General features: G+C 39.6%; 1 protein-coding gene across 1 annotated transcript; it reads right to left on the bottom strand.

Annotated features, from left to right (window-relative positions):
- Positions 1-5630: 5630 nt before the first annotated feature.
- Positions 5631-16680, bottom strand: LOC131440728 (nucleolar protein 14 homolog). The gene is made up of 2 exons (XM_058612257.1): positions 16126-16680; positions 5631-7702 (listed from the first exon to the last, which is right to left on the bottom strand). The coding sequence occupies exons 1-2, from the start codon at positions 16571-16573 to the stop codon at positions 5655-5657; spliced, it is 2496 nt and encodes an 831-aa protein (XP_058468240.1). The 5' UTR covers positions 16574-16680; the 3' UTR covers positions 5631-5654.
- Between the last annotated feature and the right edge of the window lie 411 nt (positions 16681-17091).

Genomic DNA, 17091 nt, shown 5'->3' with positions numbered 1-17091 from the left:
ATATTTCAAACTTTTATTAAATAATTTCGAATAATTTTGATACCAATTAATTAATTAATTAATCCACCTAGTGGTGTGATAATGCCGTTCTCTTTCTTCAAAGCAGTCTCTGACACTAATTTTGGCTCATTTTTGACACCAATTAATTCAGATTGATTCGAGTGATATATAATTCAAGTAGTAGTAGTAGAAGATGTTGCACCAAAGATTAGTGCTTCACCGTTCCCTCTGGTCAATTCCGTTCGTCATCATCCTCCACTACATATTGTGCTCGATTCAAATCGCTTACAGAACGCCTGCATTCCAACGGACATCATCTGCTATAATTTTAGTAGAACCGACTACACCAATATGACCGACTTCTTGACGCAAATCGACTGGGATGAAGTTCCCGACAACGATGATGTCAATGCTGCTGTGCAGACGTTTTCTAATGTTATGAGCTACGCAATCGACTACTATGTACCGAAACGATCGAGACGGCAGACCCGGCATCCACCATGGCTGACTGCGGAAGTGAGACATCTGAAAACGACCAAAAGAGCCGCTCTAAAGAGGTATTCTAAACATGGAGGATTTTCCCTGCCGCAGCACTTAACGTTCCCGCTGCCGCAGCACTTAACGTTCCCCTGTCTAATAACTCATTGAACTGCATCAATATTGACGAAGACTCAATACGGACGGCAATTGTAGGAATGAAAGCCTCAAATTCTCCAGGCCCTGATGGAATACCGGCAGTTATTCTTAAAAAGTGCTCGCGTGGAGTAATCGCCCCCCTCTGCAAATTGTTTCGAATGTCTCTCGCTACAGAAGTTTTCCCCAATTTATGGAAAGCTTCCTTTATGTTCCCAGTCCACAAGAAAGGCGATAAAAAGGATATAAACAACTACCGCGGTATCACTTCCCTTAGCGCTATACCAAAGCTGTTCGAAAAGTTTATACCGACGACACGACCTGCCACTCGCTTTTAAAACTGTATCGCAAATCGAGCTACCCCTCAGTAACTGGTAATGTCAAAATGATATCTAATGAAAAATGTTTAAAATTGGGAACGCGGTCAGAGAAATTGTTGTTTTCAAAATAACAGTTACAGTAACCCTAGTTACCATTGTTTATCTTTTCAAGGTAATCGTTCTCGGTTTCATTATTGCATATGCCCAATCTAGAGCATCTCAGAAGTTCAGATGAACAGTATGACCGCGAATGTTGGTATTATGCTGCAATTTTGATGATGTTGCTACTTGTTAGAATCATTTCGATCGTGATTGCAATTATTTATATACTTTCAAATGTACTAATCAGCATTCACAAATTTTATATGACTTTTTCACCAATATTTCAATTATATAAAAGTCCTACACAAAATAAATGTTTAGTTACCGGTGAAATATGCTGCGATTACAATTTCAATCAACTGTGATCTGCGCTTCGCTGATATGAATTGCATTTAATGATATATGTACGTAATTACTCAACCGTAGGTCGAGTGGCCTACGCTAAAATGCGGAAACGGAGTGTCCCTTTTTAATTCTTCCCTTATATCGAATTCATATAATGAGGCCCTTATTACCAGTATCACTACACGGTGAAAACCCTTATTATAGGTATCACTTCACGGCGAAAATCAAGTGAAGTGAATGTAGGTATTTATCACGAAAGTCGCTTCAGAGGAAAAAGTAATTACTTTCATGAGCTTGTGGTTATTACGAACATCACATAATTTTTTTGGAAAAATGATTTTTTTCACTACAGTGACTACTTCAGTGTGCGTAACAGTTCAGTAACAGGGAAAATCAAGTGAAGTGATATAAGTGTGAAGTGAAAGTGGAAGTGAGAACGGTTATTAGGGCCTGAAACTCTTTTTAAACGCCAGTAGAAGACGAGACAATCAGTGGGAACGACTTGACAGGGTATTTTGATTATTAGAATGAAATGCAAAATCGCGGTTCTGCACGTTAAGGAAAAAACCAAAATCCCGAAACGACATTATCATTCCTGTTGTCATTCAAATATTTTTGATAGATACGTAGATAGCAAACGAAAAATTCAGTGGCAATATATATATATATACGGATATGTTCCATTTTGCTAGATCACCATTACATCGCCATATTGTTAGCGCCATGAAAACTGGTTTATTCCTGCAATCAATATAATTAGCCTAACTTGAAATAAACTGTTTTACTTATAATACATCTTTTAAAGTATTACCTGTTTGTTTATTATGCTGTGCATGGTGACTATTTCGTAGCAACCACAGCAGTGATGCTTGTAAAATATATTTTCATTATTACCTAGGGGTCTTTCAATACTTCGGTAACTGATAGTGATCGCGCATGAACACTTTTTATTGCGATTTTTCTTCGAAGTGCCTGGTCGTGTCGTCGGTTATACTGACACCAATTTTCAATCACTGCAAGCAATATATCGTCGATACTCAACACGGTTTCATGCCTAACCGCTCAACAACCACAAACTTACTATCGTTTTTGTCTTATGTGTTTGATGCAATGTCTAGCGGTTTACAAACGGACGTTATCTACACAGATCTTTCCTCCGCTTTCGATATAATCAACCACGACATCACGGTTGCTAAGTTGGACAGACTTGGATTCAGGAATCATCGTTTTGCAGTTAAAATTGACGATCATACTTCCGGAGAGTTCCTCGCATCATCCGGAATACCACAGGGTAGTCATCTAGGACCGTTAATATTTTTACTGTACTTCAATGATGTCAATTTTGCCTTGGAAGGTCCTCGCTTATCGTTTGCTGATGATGTCAAGATCTATCACATCATCCGCAACTTGGAAGACGTAGCCTTTCTCCAGCGGCAATTGTTAATCTTCGCAGATTGGTGTAAAGTTAACCGTATGATTGTAAATCCAGACAAATGCTCGGCCATTACGTTCACGAGGAGAAAAATGCCATTGCATGTCGAATACTTTCTGGATGGATCCTCGATTGGAAGATCTACTAGCGTTAAGGATCTTGGCGTCCATCTCGATGAGCAACTTACATTCAAGCATCACATCAGTTACATTGTAGCTAAAGCTTCCCGTAGCTTAGGATTCTTAATGAGAATAACTAAGCACTTCACAGACATACACTGTCTAAAATCGCTTTACTGCTCGCTTGTTCGTTCAACTCTCGAATATTGCTCGGCAGTTTGGAACCCATGCTACCTGAACGGTGCTCATAGAATTGAGGGAATGCAGCGTAGATTCGTTCGCTTCGCTCTTCGTCGATTGCCGTGGACCGATCCTCATCAACTACCTAGTTATGAAAGTCGCGGGTTATTAATGGGTCTCGACACATTACAAGTGCGACGAGAATTATCACGCGCTTTGATAATAGCAGATATATTCAACGGTAGGATCGACTGTCCCGTTTTGCTCAACGATATTAATATTAATGTGCGACCCAGAGCTCTCCGCAACAGTGCTTTTCTTCGACTTCCTATACGACGTACCAACTATGGCGCAAACGGTTCTATTATTGGTTTACAGAGATCGTTCAACCGCATTTCATCTGGGTATGATTTTAATGTGTCACGAAGCAGAATGCGTACAAATTTTCTGAATATTATTAGGAATTATCATTAGGACCAAAATGTGTCTGTTGATTGTAAATAAATAAATAAATAAATAAATAAATAAATAGCATACTATGGGTCCATTCAAACGTCGGTTTTTCCAGCAATTCTAATACCTTTCTATAGAGAAAGGCAAAACGACACCAATAGACTTCAAAGTTTCAATCAATAAAGTATTGATTCCTAACACTTATCCCCTACCGACAGCCCAGAATTTGTTCGCATCTTTGGCTGATTGTAAAATTGGCTGATTGACGCCTCTTTTACTGGTTCGGAATGAATGTTAATAAAAATAAATGTGATGTTTGTTGTAAAATGGCAATTATTCCAGGAAAAAGCATAACATATGAATGGGCGCAAACAACTCGTTCTTTCAGTAGGATACATGCCGACTTCTTTTATTTCGAAAGGCACGTTTTCTTACTAATTGTTGACAGTTTTTCGAATGGGCTTGAGGTGATTTGTATGAAGTTTGATACAGATGCTGAAAAAGTATTAAAACAGTTTCAAATTATTTTCGCACGATTTGGTCTTCCAGACGTAATTGTTACGGACAATGGTCCACCTTTTAGTTCTCAATGTTTCAGAACTTTTCTTGAGAGGCAAGGAATAATAATAATGAAGAGCCCTCCATATAACCCGCAAAGTAATGGACTGGCTGAGTGCTTAGTTCGGGTGGTTAAAGACGGTCTAAAAATTTTTTTCATTGATCCTGAAATGAAACATTTGAGCCTTCAAGATAGAATAGATTCCTTTCTTTTCAACTACCGCAACAGCTGTTTGACAGATGGAGGGGATTTTCATTCAGAGAGAGTCTTAAGCTATAAACAAAAAACATTGCTGGATTTAACTAATCCCAAAAATAACTATAAAAAGCAAATTTGATATAGAAACACAAATGAACAATAAAATTTGAAAAAGAAATGATGGATCCTTTTTCTAAGCTTGTTGCAGGAGACAAGGTTTTCTATAGAAAGCATAAAATTAATGAAACACAAAAATGGTTAGAAGCCAAATATATTGAAAGAATTTCTATAAATGTTTTCCAGATCGCGATCGACTCAGCATTGATCTCGGCCCACAGGTGGCAGATTAGAATCGCTGACAAAACGGAACACAGGCGCAATGTGGCGCTTCAGATGGAAGGATGCACATCTAGGCCTAATCAAGGCAAAAAGAGCCAATACGAGGACGCCAAAGACGACGAACCATTCCGGGGATTCTTCGTGGTACCGCCTCCGGCTAGAAGCGAGGCACATCCAGATGTTTTGCGGGAAAAAGACTCTGCGAGATCGAATCATGAAATTAATCCAATTGGAACAACTGGATAAATTCTGGAAAATCAGACCTGGGAATGGCAGATCAACCTTCAATGTGCAACTTCTGGTAACCCCGAAGTTTATTGATCAGTACCGGCGCCGGCCAGGTCCGGTTGTAGGTCCGCTTAGGGATAGGAAGGTATGTTAGTCCAACACTTGTTGTTACTAGAGGCCGTATATATTACTGCACACTCCACAAGTGTCACGGGAGAAGGATATCTGTTAGTAAAAAATTCAGTTATTGTATTCGCGCGCGACTCAGTATGTTCCGGTTTCAAGATGCTCGGGTGCACCACTAAACTCACTGACTTCCCGAGTGAACGATTCAACTATATTCGATACTGGAATCCCGGGAAGTCTTGATTCCTTGTTCTTATTCGTGAAAACTGATTATTTTTTCCGCCGGATTCTACACGGCATCTAGGCTGGTTCTGTCCGGAGAAAGCTAACAACACCACACAACTCCCGTTTCTTTCTCTTAAAAAGAAAAATAAAAATCCCTACGTGTGAAAGAAGAAATTTTTGCAGCGGCGAAAATTCTCAGGTTTCATCGCATTGTACGAAAGCAGGGTTGGTCGTTTGAACGATGACGATTTGCTCTGTACACGGAATGTGTCATCGGAATCTAATCGAGATAACACGATAATCTCGAACACAGAGATTGAAGCTTTTTGTAGTAAGGGACCATTTCTCATTGGATGATAATTTGTCGACAGTATTGGCTAAATATATATTTTGACTTATTTGTAATTAGCTTTCCTATCAAGTGTTTTGAGCTCTCCTTGCTGCAATGTAGCATCGGAGAAAATACGTTTGACTTTATCGAGCCGTATACGGTCATTGTTTGCCCGTTGTTTAAACTGCATTTTGGCGATGAATGTATTATCTTGCCGAATTTCACGAACAGCAGCACGGGATTCCTTTTTAACTTTCAATCGCAAATTTTTCTGTTGTTCTCTAGCAGTAAGTTTAGTTGTCGGTCGCCGCCGAATATCATCGTACGTTGACTCAATCTTAGGTTCCAGTAGTCTAAGAATTTTTGGTTTTCTCTCTACGTCGATTAGATAGTGCAAAGGGCGAGAACGAGCTAGCTTAACAACTTCAAATACTTGTTCTAATTTGGTCTTTAATTCCAATGGTAACAGGTAATCTTGAAGACTATGCAATTTTTGGAGAAAGTTATCGCAGATATAATGTACACCTGGTGAAACGGTGAGCTGATGGCAAACAAGTTTCACCAATCCCAGTACAGAATATAGAGCTCGTACCTTAAACGATTCGTCAATATGGTCCACGATAAAATCTTCCACTTGAAACTTGTAATCTACATTATTTGTTTCTTTTGTTACATCTAAAGCTAGCAAATCATTCCATGGTACTGATGTTTTGAACGGAGGTACTATTGACGTTAGTTGAATCGATCGTTTGGGAGAACACATGTAAATAATGCCCGAGAGAAAATTCAAAGTTGCTGGGAGAAAACGTTTCGACTGTTCACCACATTCAAGTACTGTTGTTACTACGAACAGCCCTGCAGTAATGTCTTTTCTTGTTCGAATTTGACAACGGGACAGTAATTCACTAGCAAACACTAACGCTGGAGAAACCACAGGATGACGAAAATCAGACGCCGAGAAAAAAACCGGGATTAGCTTAAGAAATACTAATGTATCAAGCTGTGGGTAGTATCGCGGCTTCTTACGAAATTCGTGTTGCTTTTCTTTCAAAACTTCCAAAAAACATTGCGATGTCTCTGATGGGTTGAGTTGCATTAAATCATGTAATGATGGTATTAATTTCTCGACAACTTGGAATCCAGTGGAGATACAATTTAACTGTTTTCCAAGAAAGAGGTCATTTACATATTGCATTATAAAAGCGAATAATGATATTAGCATTCGCCTTTTTTCTTGAGAGAATTGATTGCTGTTGAATCTTATCATTCTTTCTATAATTATGGATTGCTCATCAGGATTATATTTGGAAAGAAGTTCATGTAAATGTTCATATCTTGTTGGAATTTCGAAACTATGCGGCATTTCATCAATAGCTTCTTGACGTTTGTTTTGGTTTACTAAATTAAGCTTTTTTGGTTCACTCGTTTCTGGACTGTTCATTCTCTGTGCATTGTAAGTTATGCTGTCTATCTCCTCGCAGTCAGTGTCATTTTTTAGGTCAGACAATTCATCGTTGTCATCTGAAGTATCATTACTTCTATTCATTTCACTACTGCTTTCTTCGGAATCATATTCAGGTGCATCGCATGCTTCCTTAGAAACGGTTCTGGGGTTATAATTATTATATTCCGCTGTATCTGTTTTATTCCGCAATATTTCTTCGTCGTCCCCTACTGACAATAATATTTGCCCGTCATCCAAATCATCAGCTGATTTGTGGTTCATTTTACTAACTATTCCGCCTCCATTCATCCTTGCTAATCGCTCTTGTTCTTGTTTGGCGAACTTTTGCTGCTCAATTGCAATCAATTCGGCCTCTGATTTTAATCTGTCCGCTGGCTTACCCCTTCTTTCAAATATCATCTCCCGCATAATCACGTCATAATCCTCCAGTTTTGGTTTTTCATTGACACTTTTCATTTGACCGCCTACCACGGACACCAAATGCTGCCAATTTTTGTCCAGTTTCTGTGTCATCTCAAATATTTCATCATTTTCACGTTGTTTTTCCGCTTTTCTCCGTTTCGACTCAGCTATCATTTCATCAACTACTGTTTTCCTATCTTTCCTGTTCTCACTTCCACCAAAATGCATTTCTTCAACGAAGTCTTCTGTAATAAAAGAACACATAAAACAGGTGTTATATATATGAAGCAGCATAGTACTAAAGCGTTGTATTTTAATAACGTAGAAAAATAATAGTACTAATAGAAACCTGTTCTAATCCATATAAGGGTGCAATGATGCTTTTCTCATATTAATGATACCCTCATATATAATACGGGAGCGGGTCATTTCGCCGAAAGAGTCCCGTCGTCGGAAGCGCTTTAGTTAGCGGGAAGCGAACGAGCGGGAGCGAGGTCGGAAAGCACACTAATCAAATCGATGTTAAGACAATTGCAGGAATCGGCGAAATGATCCTTTCGGTGAAATGACATTTGGCGAAGTGGCCTATTCGGCGAAATGACCCTTTCGGCGAAATGACTTTCGGCGAAATGACCCTGATCCATATTATACTGTAGTATTCTATTCAAAATGTTTCTCTTCAATTCTTGAAAGAAACCGAAAAGATTGTTTGTGCATTAGCTATCTTTCTTTCAATTCCGATGAAGTACTCTTTCAAAGCACATATGCAGAAATGCTCAGAATTGTCATTGATTTCTCCCTCTCGAAACCGAAAACACTCCTTTTCAAATCTAGAGCCAGAGGAATCTGACTCTGATGAAAATAGTGAAGGTACATCGTTTGTTACTACTCAAGAGTCAGTTAAGAGAAAGAAGTCCTCACCCAAATTACCAAAAATGGTACCTAGATGTCACTATCAAAAAAGATCCCTGTGTACATCCAAAAACGTCAAATTTAGAACCAAAGACTGTGCCTCCTCGTTTGTCAAATTCACAAACCAATCCAGGAACTAGAACAAAAAAGACAATAATCCTGTGGACTCCGTTTCCCAACCACCAAACGGATTACTGAAGTTTTCGGAAATTGTAGACTGAATTTTTTCAGCATTCAATATGTCTGAATCTCTAAAGACCCTCATAACGGCATTCCTTCCCAATAGCTAGAAATTTTTTGAAACAGTTATCAGCTCAATGGCTAGTTCTCTCAGGTTTTGTATCATTTGATGGATAATTGCTTACATGGCTTACGTCAAAAATGGCTTTAAATTTTAATGACCTTAACATTATACGTCTCGATACCCGATCAGATGCACATAACAAAATCATAACATAAATATATCAACAGTTGATCTGTATAACAATTTGTGTTATTTTGAGGTATTCAACGAATGAAAACAGTTGAAAGTTAAAACTTATGATAACAATATAATAACAAAATCAGTTATGATATTTTATTTTCATTTGCAAGACTCATGATGAAGTTCATTAATAGTATAGAAGTCGTTGCTGGTCAAATAAACACTACAGGGAAAAACATTTATATAGCTTCGGTATATATTCCTCCAGGAGCTCAAGTTGAACAACGACAGCTTAATGAAATGTATTTGTAATCCAGTAAATATTCCATATGATTTGACAAAAAATATTGACTGGATTAAATGCCGAAATAATAACTCAAGTATCTTAAATTAATGGAAGAACTCCCCCCACTTGAAGAATATGACTTCCTCGTTTGTTTGATTCTGGACGCCGCATAACAAGCCCAAACCAGACGATTTCCTGGTTCAACGACTAACGGAAGGCCTCGCAACCCTTGGTGAGACAAGAAGTGCTCCGATGCGGAAAAAATGCTAGCAAGACACTGTTTAAACGGGTAGGAGGAACTCCTCAGAATTTTTAAAAATTCTCGACGGCTTGAAATTAGCAAAGTTACCCGGCAGATTTCAGTCATTTCAACAAGTTCAAATCCAGGATTTCAAAACGCGATCGAACATTTCAATTTAGCAGAAAAACGCTCTACCACCAGATAAGAAAACTGGAATTGTTTACCCCAGTTTAAGTCTCATGTTTATTTTACATAGTAATAAACCATTCCTTCAGAACAAGGATCAGCATATGCACACAGGCAGGATCGATTTTACAGAGCTGCGCGCTATGGACTTATAGACGATTCAATGTAGGAGGTAAACAAATGCCGGCCGAGATAAACAGGCAGAAATTATGTAAGCTAGACGCGCGCGTATGCATGAGCTAGGGAAGCGGGTAAACCGCCAGGACTCGTAAACCGCCAAGACTCGGTAATATGTTGCGTAATATGTTGCGCAACATTTTCATTCGACGAAACACTTTTCCCATTATAAATAAGTCTTGTCCACCCTGAACGTATCTCGTGTGTAGTAAATATCACCTTCATTCTTCAATTTGATGCTAAACAGCGGTTGTCTTTTGTCTCCAGCTGAGAGAATCATCACTTGCTGATTTTAGTGTCGGATGGATTTGGTTGGAAGCGCCTTTCTCATTCTCTGTTCACTAAAATAGGCGAAATTTAGTTACAAGCCATTTTCCACAAGCTGGACTCTGGCCGAGAAGCCGTGGAAGACCAGATTTATACGGCCTGCAATCGGCTCCGACGCGCACCCTCTTATAATCTCTTGTCACAAGCTGGCATTAGTGGAGAGGCTGGTAGCAAGAGTTTACTCTAGCTGATTCGAAGTGGCCACTTCTGTTAGTCTCAAACTGTCGATAGAAATACAGAACTGAGCTGATCTGCCAACAGGTAGAGCTTGGCGTGCAAGAGCAGCACGCTAAGATATACCTGCCGGACCGAAGGATTACGCCGCAGTTCGAACACTGAGTATGTTTTGTCGTGAATACGACTTACTTTACTATGGGGCGCCTTTTCCAAATTAGCCATATGAAAGAATGGGCAGAACTTAATCGTGAATATCTCGACTTGTATTAATGGCAGCAACATAATTATTTCACTATTTCATCAAAAATATGATTTAGGAGTTTAGGATAATATTTTGAACAGTGTGAGATAACCACAAACAACTCAAAAATTAAGTTTTCTGTAAAAATTAACAAGCGGTAGGTTTATTGGATTTTATGTGATGTAATCAAACTTGTAACCGAAAACATCAAAACATTCTTGGCCACCCGGCCACATCGAGTCATTTTACACATTTACGAAAGAGCATGGAGAGAAATGTAATACGCACAGCGAGCCACACGATTTTACGCTAACATCGATTGACCAATCAGAGCGATGCTCTCTCTTTGATACATCGCTTACTCCTTCAAAACCGCCGTCTATGGCAGGAAGATCCGGTATGCCAAAGAATTTTATCAGCCAAATAGGACACTGCTCGCTACTAATCAAAATTTTAATCATATATAATTGAAAATACGTGGCTTGATACATTCAAGTTGACTGTTCGCAATTGCTACCAGGGCAGTTTTAACCGAGCGCACCATGCGTTCCCATGCACCACCCATATGCGGCGTAGCCGGCGGATTGAAGAACCATTTTGTCCGGGCATTCGTAAAGGATTGTACGCATCCTGCGTTTATAACACGCATTTGTTCCATTAGTAGACGACTGGCACCTATAAAATTTGTTCCGTTGTCAGAGTATATTTTCTGTGGTGTTCCTCGTCGGATCATGAACCTGCCAATTGCTTTAATGCACGACGAAGTCGAGAGGCCGCACCGTAAGGCATGTGAAAAGTGCAATCCACGGTTTGGCCAAACTGCGTCCTACTTTAACTTGAATTGGTCCGAAGTAGTCAACACCCGTGAAAGTAAACGGCCTTATAAACGGTTTTAGTCCTACTTTTGGCAACGGTCCCATTTGCGGTTGCTGGGGTACCGCTTTATAGACTCTACAGTATTGACAATCTTTTGTTACACGTCGAACGATCGATCGAAGGCTAGGGATCCAAAAACATTGCCTAATTTCATTCACAATTGTCTCGTGTTTTGCATGAAGAAACTGTTTATGATATGTAGAAATGATAAGACTGGTCACTGTATGGGTCTTGGGTAGGATGATAGGGTACTTAGCTTCGTAGGGGATGTGAGGTGCAGCCCCTATACGACCTCCCAACCTTATCACTCCATCGCCATCCAAAAACACTGTGAGCTTGTATAGAGGGCTGCACCTCGAAAGCTTTCCACGGTAGACTCCTGAATCCTCGAGTTTCTGCAAAATTCGATACTCGTCGGAAATGAATCCGTCTGCGCCAAACGCCATAAAATATTTCGACCTTCTGGAACTCCTCTTGTGTTATTAGTCCAGTTGGATTGGTTCGATGACGTTTACCTTACCGTAGAATTCCAGTGAAGCGATATACGAAACAAACCGTTCGCAACAATCGCTCCCACGATGAGAACCGAGAGAGATCGATGATCGGTACAATTTCTTCGTGCAGAAAAATCTTTTTCAATTCAATTTTCTCTTCCTCCAAAATCAGGCATTTTGGCCAACTTTGTTCGCAGTTATACAAAAACGTCGGTCCCACGAACCAACTGCTTATCGGATTTATATCGGCTTCGCCTTTCCACTCCGTTACTTCCGACAATGAAAGGATCTCACCTACTCTGAATCCCACGAACTGATGATAACGTCGGCTATCAGAGTGCAACCACGATAGCACCGTCGTCGAGTTTGTCCAGAAGAACTTCCGTTTAATGGGCAACGTGAGAGCATCTCGTACACTGCTTGTCAGGCGTACACCAATCAGTGCGGCCTGTAATTCAAGTTTGGGAATGCTTAAAGGTTTCAGTGGAGCAACCTTTGTCTTCGATGCTACTAGACTGCAGTTTGGATGACCTTTGAAGACACATCGCAAATACACCACACAAGCATAGGCTGCTTCACTGGCGTCGACGAACGTATGAAGTTCACAGTACTCCAGCTTTTGGTAGAAAGCATCGTGAAACGAATATTTGATCAAGAGACTGCATAACTTCTACCCATCTTTGTCATTTACTTATCAAGTTATCGCTGATTAGCACTTGACGTTTTGTAGGTGTTGTGTCACTGTTCACCAAAGATTCGATGTCCAATCTAAAAGTCATAGAGAATGTAAGAGCATCACGTAGTGCGCACCAGAGAAGACCCAACACTGCTTCACTTGTGGCAGCTTCGTTGGGTTTCAAACTTTTGTTTTTCACGTTTGAAGATTCGTCGATCCTTCGTATAACCTATTCAGAGTTAGAAAGAAAATTTCGGATTTCGAATCCGCCTGCCTCGTGTATGAGTTTCACTTCCTTAATCAACTTCACCGCCTCTTCAGGTGTATCTACGCTGTCAAACAGGCCGTCCACGTAATGGCTTTTTAAAAACCCTTCGACGGCACGGGGATACTGTTCAAAAAACTCAAGAGCAATAACATTTTTAATATATTGTGCTGTGTACGGCGAGCAGGCAGACCCAAAGGTGGCCACGTCCATAATGTATACAGTAGGTTTCAGAAATGGACTATTCCGCCACAAGAAACGCTGCGATTGTTCATCCGGATGTCGGAATCGTATCAAGACGGGCGTCAATGACGTCAATAAATCCGGTCCTATTAAAAGTTTATTGTTGAACGACACTCCATTAGTTTCAGCCGCAGCGTCCCAAATCATATGGATTTTCCTGACTGTTGGTGTCGATAGAACACAATTCATCACTCGTAGCACGGTGAGCATACCCTTTTGTCTCGTAATCGCGAATTTGTTCTTCTAATCTACAGCGTAAGTACGGATCCCGTTGTAATCGTTTTTCTAGTCCTTGCAAGCGGTTAACGGCCATTGAATAACTGTCAGGAAAATGTACAAAGCCCTGATTCAAACCCACGACCAACTCTTCTTGTCGTTCTTTTGAGGATGTCTAATACGCCCTTGTCGGCGTCCGATTCCATATTTTTTGTGATTGTAGCACCTTCGATGGCGAAGTATACCTTTACTAACTGATAGAGATCTTCATCTCCGGGTTGCAGTAAATCGTGCAAGTTGTTAAATGCACTACCATCGGGAGAACGTTTTGTCGTAGCACGTCCATAGATGCAACACCCCAAACGTGTTTTTGCAGCGATCGGTTCATTTTCTCTAGCTTCACGAACTTTCAACGACACATCCACTCGCAGATTATCAATGCCCATCAGGATACGAGGTCGAACGGATTCATAACTATCTACAGGGATACCTCTCAAGTAAGGATATACTTGAGACAATTTTTTGTAACAGAGCGTTTGACACACTTATTTATTTATTTATTTACAATCAACAGACACAATTTGGTTCTAATGATAATTCCTAATAATATTTGTACGCATTCTGCTTCGTGACACATTAAAATCATACCCAGATGAAATGCGGTTGAACGATCTCTGTAAACCAATAATAGAACCGTTTGCGCCATAGTTGGTACGTCGTATAGGAAGTCGAAGAAAAGCACTGTTGCGGAGAGTTCTGGGTCGCAAATTATTATTAATTTCGTTGAGCAAAACGGGACAGTCGATCTTACCGTTGAATATATCTGCTATTATCAAAGCGCGTGATAATTCTCGTCGCACTTGTAATGTGTCGAGACCCATTAATAACCCGCGACTTTCATAAGTAGGTAGTTGATGAGGATCGGTCCACGGCAATCGGCGAAGAGCGAAGCGAACAAATCTGCGCTGTATTGCCTCAATTCAATCGGCGAAGAGCGAAGCGAACAAATCTGCGCTGTATTGCCTCAATTCTATGAGCACCGTTCAGGTAGCATGGGTTCCAAACTCATGAGCTATATTCGAGAGTTGAACGAACAAGCGAGCAGTAAAGCGATTTTAGACAGTGTACGTCTGTAAAGTGCTTAGTTATTCTCATTAGGAATCCTAAGCTACGGGAAGCTTTAGCTACAATGTAACTGATGTGATGCTTGAATGTAAGTTGTTCATCGAGATGGACGCCAAGATCATTAACGCTAGTAGATGTTCCAATCAAGGATTCATCCAGAAAGTATTCGACATGCAATGGCGTTTTTCTCCTCGTGAACGTAATGGCCGAGCACTTGTCTGGATTTACAATCATACGGTTAACTTTACACCAATCTGCGAAGATTAACAATTGCCGCTGGAGAAAGGCTGCGTCTTCTAAGTTGCGGATGATGTGATAGATCTTGACATCATCAGCAAACAATAAGCGAGGACCTTCCAAGGCAAAATTGACATCATTGGAGTACAGTAAAAATATTAACGGTCCTAGATGACTTCCTGTGGTATTCCGGATGATGCGAGGAACTCTCCAGAAGTATGATCGTCAATTTTAACTGCTAAACGACGATTTCTAAGATACGACTGCAACCAACGAAGAATGTTCGAACTGAATCCAAGTCTGTCCAACTTAGCAACCGTGATGTCGTGGTTGATTATATCGAAAGCGGAGGAAAGACCTTTGTAGATAACGTCCGTTTGTAAACCGTTAGACATTGCATCAAACACATAAGACAAAACGATAGTAAGTTTGTGGTTGTTGAGCGGTTAGGCATGAAACCGTGCTGAGTATCGACGATATATTGCTTGCAGTGATTGAAAATTGGTGTCAGTATAACCTTTTCGATAAGCTTTGGTATAGCGCTGAGGGATCTTAAAATCTGAATTCGAATTAACTGCGAATCGGGCTCTGTCCGCTCTATCTGACCCGTCCAGCCTAAACATAACGATGTGCGAGGGCCTTATGCTCCCAGATCAAAGGTTAGTGTATCCTCGATCATGGTGAGAGACGAACCATCGTCAAGGAAAGCGAACGTATCCACATGTCTCTTGTTCCCATACAACCGTACGGGGACAATGCGAAACAAATTGACAATGTGACACACAAAGGAAACGTGCACCAGAATAACCTCAATCGATCAGCGTGAATATTACATTTGGGCGAAATTTAGTTTATCTGAACACCGAAATTGTAAGATTAATTTATGATGAATTCCTAATATTAATAAAATATTATTTCAGCTTTGAAGCTTACCGTAAAGGTCTGCTATGAAGAACGTGTATGATTTTCGACAAAAAATAAATTCGTTACAATATGTATATATTAAATGCTAATTCTGTACGGGATTTGTATGTGCAAATACAAATCTGTACATTACGGATAAATCTGAGTAAATGGCAATTCTGTTGATGAATGAAAAAACTCAGTCTAAAATACGAAATACAGGACATAATCATAGGCAAGCATAATATGAGATGTTGAGAAATGAAATATTAAATGTTGTATCAAATAAAGCTATAGCTAGACGCCCAAACCTAAATAAAAAAAATTTTCAAGAAAAAAAAATGCGGAAAATAGATGTATAACACTAGAATTTTGTACCTGAAAGCAACAAAGGAGAAACCTATTCAAGGAATATCTATTTTTGCAGCCATGTACCGCTTTGCGACATTTCGTTTGATTGGGTCAACAAATGAAAAAAATACTGCAGTAACTGTTTGGAAATTGAAATATAAATTATATGTATTACAACTTTGCAAAGGTATTAGGGGATCCTTAAATTCTTTATACGGGTATAAAACACTCCGGTTTTAGCCTGACATTGTACCAAACGATTTTTTTTTTAATATGCAACATTATATTGTTAGTGAACAAATTTCTCTTACCATTCAGGTTACCATTATCCGAATCACTATCGCTATTCACAACATCATCTAGGTCTGTTGTTTCCAACGTTTGACCTTTATGAGTAAGTTTGACCGAATCGTTCAAGTTGAACAAATCCTTTCGGCGAGATAAACCGGACTTGCGGGTTATTAGATTGTTTGGTTGAATACTACTTTTGTTTGTCGTATGCATTCGTAGATCCAAAAATTTATTGTTTTTATTCTTCAAGAGAAATTCCTGACCGAGCGACTGCTTACGGCTGCTGACGGCTTTCGCTCTTTGCATACCTCGAATACCGGTGCATCGACCATTTGTTTCTCGATTTAGAATAGTAAATTTTTCTTTTGTTCTTTGGATTTCAAAGGGATTTGATTTTTTTTTAATTTGAGATGCTTGCTTTCTTAAAAGTACTTCGAAACACACACGTTTTCTTTTCTCTTTTCCCATCACTTTTAAAAAATCGCTCTTGCGAGTTACGGTACTAAAAACACAATTTCCAAAAAATAAACACGATATAACAATATACTCCACAAATCCGCGTGTTTCGATATACACGCTCGTTCAATGTTACTCTAAAGTGAGTACAATTTCACCCACTTTCGTTAAAAGTGGAACTACTCTATAGTGAGTAAAGCTTGTTCACTCACTTTTGAGAAAATATGGTATTTGTCAAATTCTGAGTAACATTTACTCAGTGCTACAAATGGTAAAATTAGCTCGAGTGAGTAAATATTACTCAATATCATGCGAATTAAATAAGGGATTCGAATATGGAATTCTTTGCTTTAAACAAATACTGACTTACTTCTATCCTACGAATGAAGGAAGCCGCTACCTGTTCATCGGTCATTGTAAAGGATCCGTCAGCCTTCCTCCGTTCCACCTCCGACAAAGGGAGAAGTTCCGCTCCGACAAAGGGAGAAGTTCCGCTCCGACAAAGTTTAGTGCAAGTAAATTTTCACACA

Source organism: Malaya genurostris, chromosome 1 (genome assembly GCF_030247185.1).
Source record: "Malaya genurostris strain Urasoe2022 chromosome 1, Malgen_1.1, whole genome shotgun sequence".
Lineage (NCBI taxonomy): Eukaryota > Metazoa > Arthropoda > Insecta > Diptera > Culicidae > Malaya > Malaya genurostris.
The sequence above is the reverse complement of the archived record's forward strand: the minus strand, read 5'-3'. Positions and strand labels throughout refer to the sequence as shown.